Source organism: Salvelinus sp. IW2-2015, linkage group LG2, assembly GCF_002910315.2.
Source record: "Salvelinus sp. IW2-2015 linkage group LG2, ASM291031v2, whole genome shotgun sequence".
Lineage (NCBI taxonomy): Eukaryota > Metazoa > Chordata > Actinopteri > Salmoniformes > Salmonidae > Salvelinus > Salvelinus sp. IW2-2015.
Window position 1 is genome coordinate 14,481,099 of NC_036839.1, and position 13,286 is coordinate 14,494,384.

At 40.7% G+C, this 13,286-nt stretch overlaps 1 protein-coding gene and 2 pseudogenes across 1 annotated transcript; 2 read left to right on the forward strand and 1 right to left on the reverse strand.

Annotated features, from left to right (window-relative positions):
• The first annotated feature begins 598 nt into the window (after positions 1-598).
• Positions 599-2,943, forward strand: LOC111972769 (BBSome complex member BBS5-like; annotated as a pseudogene).
• Positions 2,944-4,094: 1,151 nt separating this feature from the next.
• Positions 4,095-6,849, forward strand: LOC111974877 (kelch-like protein 41a). Its single transcript, XM_024002945.2, has 6 exons — positions 4,095-5,287; positions 5,454-5,611; positions 5,707-5,814; positions 5,950-6,135; positions 6,216-6,362; positions 6,546-6,849. The coding sequence occupies exons 1-6, from the start codon at positions 4,187-4,189 to the stop codon at positions 6,655-6,657; spliced, it is 1,812 nt and encodes a 603-aa protein (XP_023858713.1). The 5' UTR covers positions 4,095-4,186; the 3' UTR covers positions 6,658-6,849.
• A 609-nt stretch (positions 6,850-7,458) lies between these two features.
• On the reverse strand, positions 7,459-10,631 carry LOC111972780 (FAST kinase domain-containing protein 1, mitochondrial-like; annotated as a pseudogene).
• Positions 10,632-13,286: the final 2,655 nt, after the last annotated feature.

Here is a 13,286-nt window from a genome sequence, read left to right on the forward strand (position 1 = left end):
ACAGCCCCCTCGATGAGAATGGGGGCGTGRTTGGTCCTCCTTTTCCTGTAATCCACAATCATCTCCTTTGTCTTGATCACGTTGAGGGAGAGGTTGTTGTCCTGGCAGCACTTGACCAGGTCTCTGACCTCCTTCCTATAGGCTGTCTCGTCGTTGTCAGTGATCAGGCCTACCACTGTTGTGTCATCGGCAAACTTTATGATGGTGTTGGAGTCGTGCCTGGCCGTGCAGTCATGAGTGAACAGGGAGTACAGGAGGGGACTGAGCACACACCCCTAAGGGGCCCCTGTGTTGAGGTTCAGCGTGGCGGATGTGTTGTTACCTACCTCCCGCTCGCCACCAGGTCTGCGTCTCACCAAACGGCGTAGTTTAAGAACATTGTGGGTAGTGCTAAAAATAATGACGTTATATCTGAATTGCTACATCTTTATGTACCTTCACCATTGAGTCTCAATGAAACAGTAATGTAGGTTTCTCACTTATGGGTGGCACAAATTGGGATATGGGGGAGGGGAATAGGCAGGGTATATGCTAATTGAATACTGTAGTAAAAACTAGTGTTTTTAAGTCAGTTAAGAACAAATTCTTATTTACAATGATGGCCTACTCCGGCCAAACCCGGACGATGCTGGGCCAATTGTGCACCGCCCTATGCGTCTCCCGATCAAGGCCGGTTGTGATACAGCCCAGGATCGAACCCGGATCTGTAGTGATACCTCTAACACTGTGATGCAGTGCCTTAGACCGCTGCGCCACTCAGGATCCCTTACCTGCAGGGAGGCTCCTGGTWACAAATCTGAGGATCATCTGTCATTCTTTGGCTCTGCCAAGAGTCAATTTGTGTGTGTACATCTAGACCTAGCTACCTACATACATCTATTTCTCCTTCCTTGACATGGCTAGAGAGGAATCCACTCTGCAAAGGATAACCTTATTATTCTCATCTCAATGAATATACTGCCCTCTTTTGGATTTTTATGGTACCACAGTGGACCACAAAGATAATCATTAGTAATAGCAAGTATTGTTTCCCCAATTTAAAAAAAATCAAACAACACAGAGTGACATTGATGTTCTTTATGTTTCATAGCAGCTGAATACTACTCCATCATTGACATCACAACAAGGACAGCTAACTCTGTAAGTATATTGGTCTGTCTATCAATTTACTATATAGGTAAACAGATGTCACCACCATTATGAAGAATTGTATTTTTCAGAAATTGAGAGGCACTGTATATCTTGACCAAGTCTAACAATACAAGATTTGAGTCCATTTTCACCAATGTGGATCCAGGGAGTCCAAGACTATTTACATCGGTCATTGCTGTTCACAGATATTTATACCTAGAAAGCGAGAAATTACACTTGTGAAAGTTGTGACACTTTTCCAGATTATGTCATGATATATAATTCAGTCAAGTTACTGCTGAGTTTAATTGAATGTCTCGTCAACTAATTGTCCATATCCCTCTGCTCTAGGGCTTATGAGACCTCTAAAATGTACCGTGACCTGAAGCTGGGAGGAGCTCTCATTCAAAATAAACAACTGAGGCTTTTGCATCGAGAGGAAGTGTATGACAAAATCAACGGGGTAGGGAATTTATCCAGTGACCAGGTACACATCAATTACTCTAGCTAGTTAATCCTTCAGGAAGTATTTGAAGTAAAAAAGTGTTTGATGCCTTTACAAGGAAACTAACTGTCCTGAAATTGTATCTTGTAGGGTAATCTGGGGACCTTTTTCATCACTAATGTTCAGATTGTTTGGCATGCCAATATGAACGAGAGCTTCAACGTCAGCATTCCCTACCTTCAAATTGTAAGTGTCGTAAACAAATGAAGTAATCGAAAAACCAGCTGGCATGTCCGGCCTAACAAATTACCTTTTGAGGTATTGAAAGTGATCAACTATTTTCCTTATTGTCACCTCTCTTCCCTGTAGCTTTCCATCAGAATAAGAGACTCAAAGTTTGGCCTAGCTTTAGTGATACAAAGCTCTCAGCAGGTAATTGGGATCATTTCAAATGTAACCGGTAGCATTTTACTTACTGTGTACCATAGAATTACATATAGAACTAGTAGTTTAAAAGCATATATGGTATATTTATGTAGTATCAGCTTTAAAAGATGACAGAAAATACAGAGAAAGTAACTTGGCTTTTGCATGCCATTTACTGTTGTGGCATACTCCTGAATACATATTTATTTCTTTGTTTGGAGACTGGAGGATATGTGCTTTGATTTAAGATCAACCCGATGGTAAAAGCTTCAAGATTCAGTTAAAGAGATCAACTCACTCCATCTTTGGAGTGGACTATGAGATGGAGAAAAAGGTCATTCTATATTATACTGTACCACACTTTTTCTTATCCCAAAAACAGTTCAATGCGTTATGACTTTGCCATGTTTTAACAAGACATTGAATTATGAATTTGTGTGGCGTGATTCTCCTTCAACTTTTTTCTCTCTCCCAACAACAATTCCAGCCTCAGCCACTGGAGGAGATGACGGTGGACCAGCCGCCTGATGATGTGGAAATTGAGCCCGATGAGCAGACTGATGCTTTCACTGTGTGTGCTTAGACTGTCATCCCTCCTCTGGGAATCCGTTATTTGTTTTCACACTCTGAAAATAGCAGGTTGCTAAGTCATGTTACACAACATACCGCAAACATGGCTTTATGTTGCCTAGTGCCTATCGTGTTTATACAGACTGAGGTGTACTTTGTCAAACAGTTTGAACACATAACCTCCTATTAATGCCATTGTCATAACTGATTTCTATTGTTTGCTTCTAAGGCTTACTTTTCTGATGGTAATAAGCAACAAGACCGGGAACCTATGTTTTCCGAGGAGCTGGGAATTGCAGTTGAGAAGTTGAAGGAGGGGTTCACACTTCGAGGACTGTGGGAAGTTATGGGCTAAAGCATGAACATTGATAGGCGAGTTAGGTGAACATAGTTCCTCAAATCCATCCTTTCTTTTACATGACACAATTGACACACTACAGTTTAAGTTTGAGTTAGAGTGGTATTTTTTACAGGGACAGTGCACATTAATCAACGTTTCAGTAAAAGTGTTGGTTTTAGCCAGACGGTTGTTTATAAGCATTTGTAAAAGTACAAAATATTTGTATATTTACTCATAGGTCTGATGTACATAATAAAGACGTAGACCTGATGCATGTATGGGCAACATGTAAGAAAAATAGTGTGCCATAAATAAATAAAAATCTACATAAGTGTAGTGTTTGTGTAAATGTTTATTTGTTCWTTTAAATAGAAATTGTAAAAGAAAATAGTTGAATTGTGTTGTTGTTTAGATGTAAGAATTAAACTATTTAAGTAAAGTAGGCAATTGTCTGACCTTTCTTAGTTTTGAGAATGTCTTAACTGGGTTTTTGAAATGAGTTGAAGACATAATCCAGTGGCATGTGGGGAAAACTGAGTCATTTGTTCTTTGGACAATGATCTAAAGGCTATTTACAAACGTGCCAGAGGAGATCATGTTTTTTTACAAATGGTTCATGAGGACAGACTGTTGTATCTGCAGCTGCTCATTGACCCTGCCTATGAGGAAGGTCAGTCCTTCGGAAATATACTCACATTTAATAATAAAACACGCTCAATGAGTCGCACACAAATAAATCCCCAAAGATTTTCAGGACTAAAAAGGATCATAGTAATTGATATAAATAAAGGTATAATAACAGCTTCAGGGTACTCTGAAGTTCACCATCTTTATTTGAAGTCTTATATACTATTTTACTCTAATCATGACAATCACTGGTAAAACATAAATCATTTTGTAAGTGATAAAGGGGAAAATCCTAATGATTCATACAGGATGTTGCACTTGTAATMGAGTTTGGGGATGTATGCTCCTCACTACACAGAACTGCACCAGTCACTTACAAATGCAGTGTGTGTGAAGTAGTCATATAACAATAACTGTTTGCCAACTACCACTGACAAGAGTCCACAGTTGTTTCTTTCACTCTGTGACAGCTGTGTGATGCGGCCAACCTGAATTCTTCCTCAATGGAGTGAGTGGCTATATTTAGGAGGGCCGTAGTTATATTGAAGGGTCTTCAGACCTGGGGCTCTATACTGCTCAGTCCAGTCGGGACAGTGTGCTGAGAGCTGCATCCTCCACGTTCTTTGTCAAGTCACGTTTCTTTCAGCATGGATCCGAAAGCTGTAAGGGAAGATTTGCGCRTGTTTCAGAGCACCCTGCTCCAGGATGGCCTGAAAGAGCTACTGAACGAGAACAAGTTTATTGACTGCATTCTAAAAGTGGGAGACAGAAGCTTGCCGTGCCATAGACTTATTTTGGCCGCCTGTAGTCCTTATTTCCGAGAGCTTTACTTCTCAGGCGATGCTAAAGAAATGGATAAGGAGGTCGTTCTGGAGAATTTGGACCCCACAATCATGGAGATGATTGTGAATTACATGTATTCAGCAGAGATTGACATCACAGATGACAATGTGCAGGATATCTTTGCTGTGGCAAACCGTTTCCAGATCCCCTCAGTGTTCACAGTGTGTGCGAATTTCCTACAGAAGAAGCTGTCCCCGGGTAACTGTATGGCCATATTCAGAATGGCACTGGTGCTCAACTGCCCCAGACTGGCATTGGCAAGTCGAGACTACATTGCAGATCGTTTTGAAACCCTGGCCAAGGAGGAAGACTTCTTAGAGCTTGCCTCTCATGAGATTTTTGCCATCATAGGAGCYGACTCTCTCAATGTAGAAAAAGAGGAGGTGGTGTTTGAATCCCTGATGAAATGGATTCGAAAAGACAAGGAGAACCGTGTCAAGACTCTAGAAGAGGCCTTTGACTGCATCCGTTTCCGTTTACTCCCAGAGAAGTACTTCAATGAGAAAGTGGAAAAGGATGACATCGTCATGGCTGACCCTGAGCTCCTCAAAAAAACCAAAGTGATCAAAGATGCCTTTGCTGGGAAACTCCCTGAGAATAAGACAGGAGAGTCAGGGAAGGATGCAGTCAATAGTAAAGAAGGAGAGGATAACAGGTTACCTGGTTACCTGAATGATATCAAGAGAATTGGTATGTATGCCAAAGATCTCGTCTTGATGATCAACGACACTGCTGCAGTGGCCTATGATGGCGTTGAGAATGAATGCTTCCTTGCTGCAATGACTGAGCAGATTCCACGCAACCATGTCAGCCTGACATCAAAGAAAAACGATCTCTTCATCCTGGGAGGCTTGTTTGTCGATGAAGAGGATAAAGACGCTCCATTACAATGCTACTTCTATCAGGTAATACGCTTTGCGTTTTCATTCGCCACAACTGATCGAACTTTAAATCAAACACCATTTGTAACACCATGACTTAGCAAGGGGATGATCTTTCACCACCAAACTTTTCTGTCATCAGAAATAGCTTGATTAATGTAACCTTCTAATATCTGGGTATTTTTTTCAGCTGGACATCCTTGCTGCTGATTGGATAGCTCTGCCCCCTATGCCCTCTCCCAGATGTCTGTTCAGTATGGGAGAATTTGACAATCTCATCTTTGTTGTAGCTGGTAAAGATCTACAGTCCAACGAATCTCTTGACTCTGTAATGTGCTATGATGTTGAGTAAGTAGGATGGGTTCATATTCCTATGCTTATTTCCTGTCACTACATGACTAAGGAGCCTGAAACACATTTGATCCTTTCTATCTGTTCCCTAGGAAGCTGAAATGGGCTGAGACCAAAAAGCTACCTCTGAAAATCCATGGTCATAGTGTTGTTTCCCAGAATGGATTGGTGTACTGTATCGGAGGGAAGACGGATGACAAGTAAGCTTGCTCTTTATACAAAACACACCTTGTCATGTCTAATTGTTTGATACTTATACAGTAAAGGCATGCAATAATACATTTGTGTCATTTTATAATCCTCACTGTGATGTTCCATCCTTGTTTTTATCAAAGCAAAGCCATCAATAAGATGTTTGCGTACAACCACAAGAAATCAGAGTGGAAGGAGGTGGCTGCAATGAAAATGGCAAGATCCATGTTTGGGGCAGTCGTTCACAATGGGAAGATTGTGGTGACTGGAGGGGTCAATGAAGAAGGTCTCACTTCTGCATCTGAAGCATATGACTTTGGAACCAACAAGTATGTGCCTTGACGTTGAAGTCTGTATGATTAGCAACAATGTAACAAAGCCATTCAATTAACAATGATCCCCATTCCAGGTGGGCGCCATTCACAGATTTCCCCCAGGAGAGGAGCTCAGTAAACCTGGTCAGTAGTGGAGGATTGCTGTATGCAGTTGGAGGCTTTACCATTGTGGCGACGGAGGACGACAAAGTTGCCCCAACGGAAATCATTGACATCTGGCAGTAAGTAAACTAGTACCCAAATTGAATCCCATGTACACTGCTGCCGTCTTTAGAGATTGGTCTATATTAAAAGCTCCTTGATAATGTCTAACGGTGAAATGGTGCCATTGCCACAATTGTTCTGTGCCACAATTGTTCTGTTCCAAAGGCATAACGTCAAACTTCTTTTTTCTCCTGTGGCAGGTATGAAGAGGATAAGAAAGAGTGGACCGGGATGCTCAAAGCGATGCGTTATGCCGCAGGGGCCTCCTGTGTGTCTATGCGTCTCAATGCAGCCAAAATGCCCAAATTGTGAACAAGAACACAAGTACTGTACCATCTAAATGTAACATGAAGGACTGCAAAAACAATGTATTTAGATTGACTTTCATCCGGATCCTTCATGATCTGAACGCACCATAATATACTGAACAAAAACATAAAACACAACATGTAAAGTTTTGGTCCCATGTTTCATGAGCTGAAATAAAAGATCCCAGAAATGTTCCATTCGCACAAAAAGCTGATTTCTCAAATGTTGTGCACAAATTTGTTTACATCCCTGTTAGTGAGCATTTCTCCTTTGCAAATATAATCCATCACCTGACAGGTGGGGCATATCAAGAAGCTGATTAAACAGCATGGTCATTACACAGGTGCACTTTGTGCTGGGGACAATAAAAGGCCACAATATAATGTGCAGTTTTTTTGTATTCGAAGTCATGTGAAAACCATAGATAAGGGCCTAATGAATTTATATGAACTAACTCAGTGAAATCTTTTAAACCTGCCTGTCTTTGTAAAGAAACAGTTTGCACCCTACAGCTTTTTTGTATTTTATTTATGTGGGACAGATTATTTGGATGTATCAAAACAATGCTATTTCTTATTACAAACATTCACTATTGTTTGACAAACGTTACACTTCATATGATACAATCTCTTGGCAGGAGGTGAGATAACTGCATGTCCACTCTAGGATTCAGAGTAGGCAATAAGGAGCACTTGATAAACATCTGATGCTTAACATCAATGATCTGCCTGCAAATATACATTTCCAAAGGCAGACTTTGTCTCTCACATCAGTAGCAAAAGCAATATAACACGTGTCATTGATTCAACATCTAGGTGCTTCAGGAAAGCTCAGTAACTATCTTCTTCCTAAAGTATTCCTTCCATGCATCCTGTGTGGAGAGCTCCATTTAAAATGAGGGATCTGTTTAAATGACATTACCATTAATCAGTGATGTAGAATGTTATATACATTAATTCCACTTTTGAGGACAGACATTTCACACACATACCTGGACAACATGGTATCCCAGAATCTCCAGATGTCTTTCTCATCATGGTTTCCCCTTTCATGTGACGAGACGGTTTGTAGAATGATTTGGAATCCAAGAAGTCCACAGCAACACTGAGTAAGTGAAAAATGAAAAAAGTCCTTGTTCAGCACCTATGAAATCCCCTTCAATGTGTTTACCCATGATAACATACATCAGCAACACTTTTTCAACCAAAAGTTCTGAAATCAACCAATCAAGTTTCCTACTGTTGTGCCCCTGGAGGGACCTCACTCCTCTCCTTCCCTACAGAGTCAGAACCCCAGCGGACCTTCACATTGTCAGATATCTGCAGCTGGCTTTGCTCACTGTAGGTCACTGCCTGGTGGTGTCTGTCCAGAACACATTCAAAGTCTAGGGAGATCACAAGAAATACAGCTCACAACTAGAACAGGTGACACATTTGATTACCTTTTGAGTTTAACACCAATCCGCTCTGGACACCAGCCACACAGCCCGATTCAGCTCCGTGAGACGCAGGCGGATCCGCATGTTTTGGGCGTCAGGCAGGGCTACCACATAACAGAGAGGTTCTCTTATCCCATTAGCTTTATCTGAAAATGCCGTTTTCAGATAGTAGGGGATACAGGATGCTTGCTTTGTCTTCATTTGGATATTTATAATATAATTATATAACAAACTTTCTAACTGGAAATCCAGCTTGGCAAGGAAATCCACATTGACGGTTTCTCGAATCAGGTCCTCCGGGAAGAAATCACCCACAGGCAGCAGATGGGCTCAAGTACCAGCAGACTGGGGTCAAAGAGACCTGGAGGAAGAAGATCAATTAATTTGTCTGGTCCTTTTGATGAGTTCCAAATACAAAAATGTAACATAAACCACAATCACTTACTGATGAGGTAGGAAGTGCTGAATGCAGATGTCAAACAGCTCATCCACCCTTGCTGGATCATAATTCAGTACAGCAAAGTGCAGCAAGGTGGCATAAAGTTGCTGAGTAGTGAATAGAAAAAAATTGTTCTGGTATGGACTCACATTCTATCCGTCTCTACATACATACAGGCAAAATAACAGTATTCCCTGATGTGAAATAAAATGTAATGTCTCAAACTACCTTGTTGATGTGCTCCATGGTCACGCTAGCTATGCGGTCCATTAATGGCATACAGAGGTGACTAGTCATGGTCAGAAAAAGGGCCATCTCGGGCACATTGGCCCAGATATCTGGTTCTCCAGCCTCCGGAGCGTAACCATGGTCTCCTCCAGCAGAATCTCCTCAAACCATTCCCCTGACATGTACTTGAGCTCCTCCAACACCAGGTCCAGGCGCTCAGCCTTGCGCAGGCGCTCATTCACGCAGCGGTTCAGTGTCTGCAGCAGACACACATACTTGCTGGGCGTGTTGTGTCGGTAGGACGGGTCATTGCGCACCCACTTAGCGACGGCCATTGCAAAGGTTCATTCAGATTACACTGGAGCAGCACTGCCTCCACCCATGAAATTACGCCTTCGTCGAGTCCAGGTGAAGGTAGCATGGTCACTTCATATGGGTAGACACTGTCCTGCACGTAGCTGTGAGAAAAAGTTGTATTAGCATACTTTGTATAGTATGCAATAAGAATGACCTGCCATACAGGATCATAGTGGGCAGAGATAGATCTTTAGAATAACCACTCACTGAACTAGGATGTTCCTTAATTTAGTGAAGAGCTCTGGACTCTGGTTATGCAGCAGGATCAGGGTTTGTGTGATCCTGGATATCTCAATGGGCTTGAAAACATGTAGGTTCTTGTGGACTACTGACACAAACCTGTAGAGAGATAACTTGCTTTAGTTGTATTGTCTAAATACAACTTTCAGACAAGGCTGTAACAGAGAATTAACTTACTTTGGAGAAGATGCAGGTTTCTACACTGAATCTCCCCCAGTGTCTCTGCCACAGCCAGGGCCTGCTGGCATTAAACTCCTCTGCCTAAAGCAGTGTTGTACTCTCCAGCCTGAAAGAGAAGTACTTATCAATGAGTTAGTGTTCTGCCCTGCCATAGGGCCAAGAGAAACAAACAGCTTGGTGAAGGAGAAAGGGTCTGCGCTTGCGTTCACTAGTTCCATTAGCATCTGTTTTGCAGCCAGGCTAAGTCACAGTTATTGAAATGGAGTGACTGGTAGAGGATCCTGCAGAGACATGTCCAGAATTATTTTTATGGAATATCAAGGACTTATAGACTACTGGAAGTGATTTTTTTTGTGTACCTCGCATCATCAATTGTGGAGAGTTTTTGATTCAAAATGTCAGTGATCTGACCCATCAGAGGACTGTTCTGCAGATGTTGAGCACTTAGGCATACAGCAAACTTGGACAGTGATGGCATCAACAATCTGCAAAACAGTGCATTTACATCTGTACACCAGCTCACACCCCCATGTTAACAGATAATGCTTCTGCTGTATTTAATGGAAAAATATWTTTTTTAAATGATTTACCTGTATAATCTAAGCCAAGCCTCAGACCAAATGATGAACAAGACAATCATATGGTTCCACATTGAGCCTTCAAAGATACAAGGTTGATGTGAAAACGTTTTTTAAAAACATTTCAGGACTGAGATATATACACTTACCCACCTAGCCAACATCTGTACCTGAGAACATTGTAGAGCGTGTCCACCAACGTGAAATCATCCATGAGCTCAATTTTGTTCTCAGCCAGCACCCGGAGAGTCATGAACTCAAGGTGGCTTTTAAAGAACTCACCCGTTCTCAGCATCTGTGGCTTCTCTCTCTGGAACTGCCAGAGCATGCCCATGGCGCAGCCAACATGGTTCACAGTCAGCTTGGCCTTGTTCTTGCCCACCACCTCCAACACTTGGTCTTCACCTTAGCAGATGCAAAGCTGCTCTAGAACCTGGTCCCGGTTCACTGCACCCCCCATGCAGAAACCTGAAAAGTAGAAGCTCCCAGTCACAGCTTGGAGCCGAAACAAGGCCATGGAAGCATAGTTCAAGTGAGAATGGAATGGAATGCCACATCTTCAGAAAGTAACTCCTGCCAAGATCAGGCCCACATAACTTAGAATCCACAGGGAAGGAGAGATGCCTGCATATTCCTTATGTTCCTTTGGTGAAACATCTGTAGAATGAGAGCATCATGCAAAATATAGCAAAGATAAATACATATCTCCATAAAAAACAAATAATGTGAAATGAAGTACATACCTAAACCATTCATTCATGCATCCAGCAACAATGTCACAAACACAGCTGACTGACAGTGATGGTGTCCTTATTTATATCTAACCAGCATGCCTATACAGTATAATTATAATATTACAAAATAATATTCTTGGCAAATTCTTATCCCTCATCATTGGAAAATCATGGTTTTGATTTATAGCCGATTAAACGCAACGACACGATTTACGAGAGTTGAGAAGCCATTCGTGTGGGCGAACTAGAGCTCCGACGTCACCTCAAATTACGTTTTTATCAAAACCTACTGATTTCAGCACCCAAAGAATAGCCCGAAATTACACACGACATTGTACTATCTACTTGCGGGCTATTCTTTCGGTGCTGAAAACATTCCTTTTTTTAAATATATATAAACACGTAATTTAATATGACGTTGGAGCTCCAATTCGCCCACACTATTCGCTCCCAACTTCATCGTAAATCATAGAGTTGAGTTTAGTCGGCTAGCCTTAGCAGTGACAATTATAAAAGCGTGTCATGCTATTCACGTAAGGACAGGACAATGTCAACGTCCGTCCTGTTACGAAAACATCTAGCCGTTTAAGCGTTACGCTTCGACCACACCGACAGCGTATTTTGTGCAAAATAGTATGCAGCATCATCATGAAATGTATGCAACAAAAGTTCAACATTCACCTTCTGAAACCATTTCTGTCAAGCCATTTACACATACAGTTTCACACAGAACGAACTGCAACGCAATGCTGCAAGGCAAACGCAGCGTTTCATTGGAAATTAAAGTAATTATGGTGTACCAAAACGCAATGTCGGTGTGTTCAAAGTGTTGACTGGTGTAAATCTATTTTCGTTTCCGTTTGATCAAATTGTGAATTAGCATACATTTGCATAGTTTCATTAGGGAACACCTCCTCTGTGAAATGCATGTSTGCAATAACTAAATTCGCCTTTGCACTCCTAATCAACGCAATTTTTGGCAAAGAGTAAAGACTGCAAAACTTAGTCCACTCTGTTCTTAAAAGATTCTAGTTTTGGGAACAGAAAACTGTATTGAGATCAAAGGTTTTGCCGATGAGAAAATTTGCAGAATTTAGGCCAAAACCATCTCATTCCAGCTTCTCTCACTGGGCTTCCCACTACCCCTCTCACTACCATGTGGTAATGAGTGGAAACACCAAACGAAAGCTTCACATTTATGCATCCGGTGAATTTTTTAAATGTAATTTTATTTATTTTATTGCAGAAAAAACAGTATACGCACAAGAAGTATACAAACAAACAATGATAACATATGCTAAGGTACAACAAATTACAGATTAAACAACGACTTAAAAGAAACACACATATTGATTGTTTTAACAGCTTTCTTATTCGAAGAATGTAGAATGGTCTTAATGTACTGCTCGAATTCCTTATAGAAAACACGGAAGAGTGGTTTTTTATTATTGTATTTACATTGATGAATATGACATTTTGCCATTTTTTCCCCCTTATTATAGTTAAGGAAACCGAGCAGCACATTCTTCCATAAAAAACAAAAGTCATCAAGAATATTAACAATTATAAAACTATGAATATCTTTCCATAATTTCTTTACATGTAGACAATGCTAAAATAAATGCTAAACTGTTTCTGGATGCTCAACACAAAAAGTACAGTTAATGTTAATGTATTTTTGAGTTTCTTCAGGTAATGATTCGCAGGGTAATACTTATGGATCTTTCTGAAAGAGACCTCTTTGACCCTGTTAACAAGCAGGTATATGTGTGGTAATAACCAGACTTTTTCCCAACATATATTATTGGCAAATGTATTCCAGTAAGTTGTGACAAAAGGAATGGATACAATATCCCTTTGAAATAAAGCACCTTATATATCTTTTGTTCTGAGGGAGCAAGGAGAAACACATTTTTCCTATTGGAGAGTCAATTGGATTAAGTGAGGGTAAGTCTGTTACACCTCTAAACAACATGAGAGTTCCAGATGAAATAGCATCAAAGACTATGGCGAACTCTCTACTGGTAACAGGGATATTGTAACGAGATAAACATTCCTCATAATTGAGTAACAATAATCCTGCATTACAAAGTTAACTCGCCAGCAGGATATGATTATTGAACCAGTTCTTAAAAAATAAAGACTTGTTTCTATACAAAATATCCTTATTGTTCCAAATGAAATACCTATGTGGGGGGAAATTATGCTTATATATTAACGACCACTCTAAGAATACTTGTCTATGAAAAGCAGATCATTTTGTAGGAATCTTATCAATGTTATAGTTACAAAGTAACATAAAATTGAAGCCACTGCATCCGGTGAAATATCTGTCTCGTTGTTGTGTCTGTGAAATTTTACCGTAATCCATGATCAAGTCCCTCATTAATTTACATGTAATCATTTTCTCCCCTAGTAGTCTATATTGTATGTACTCT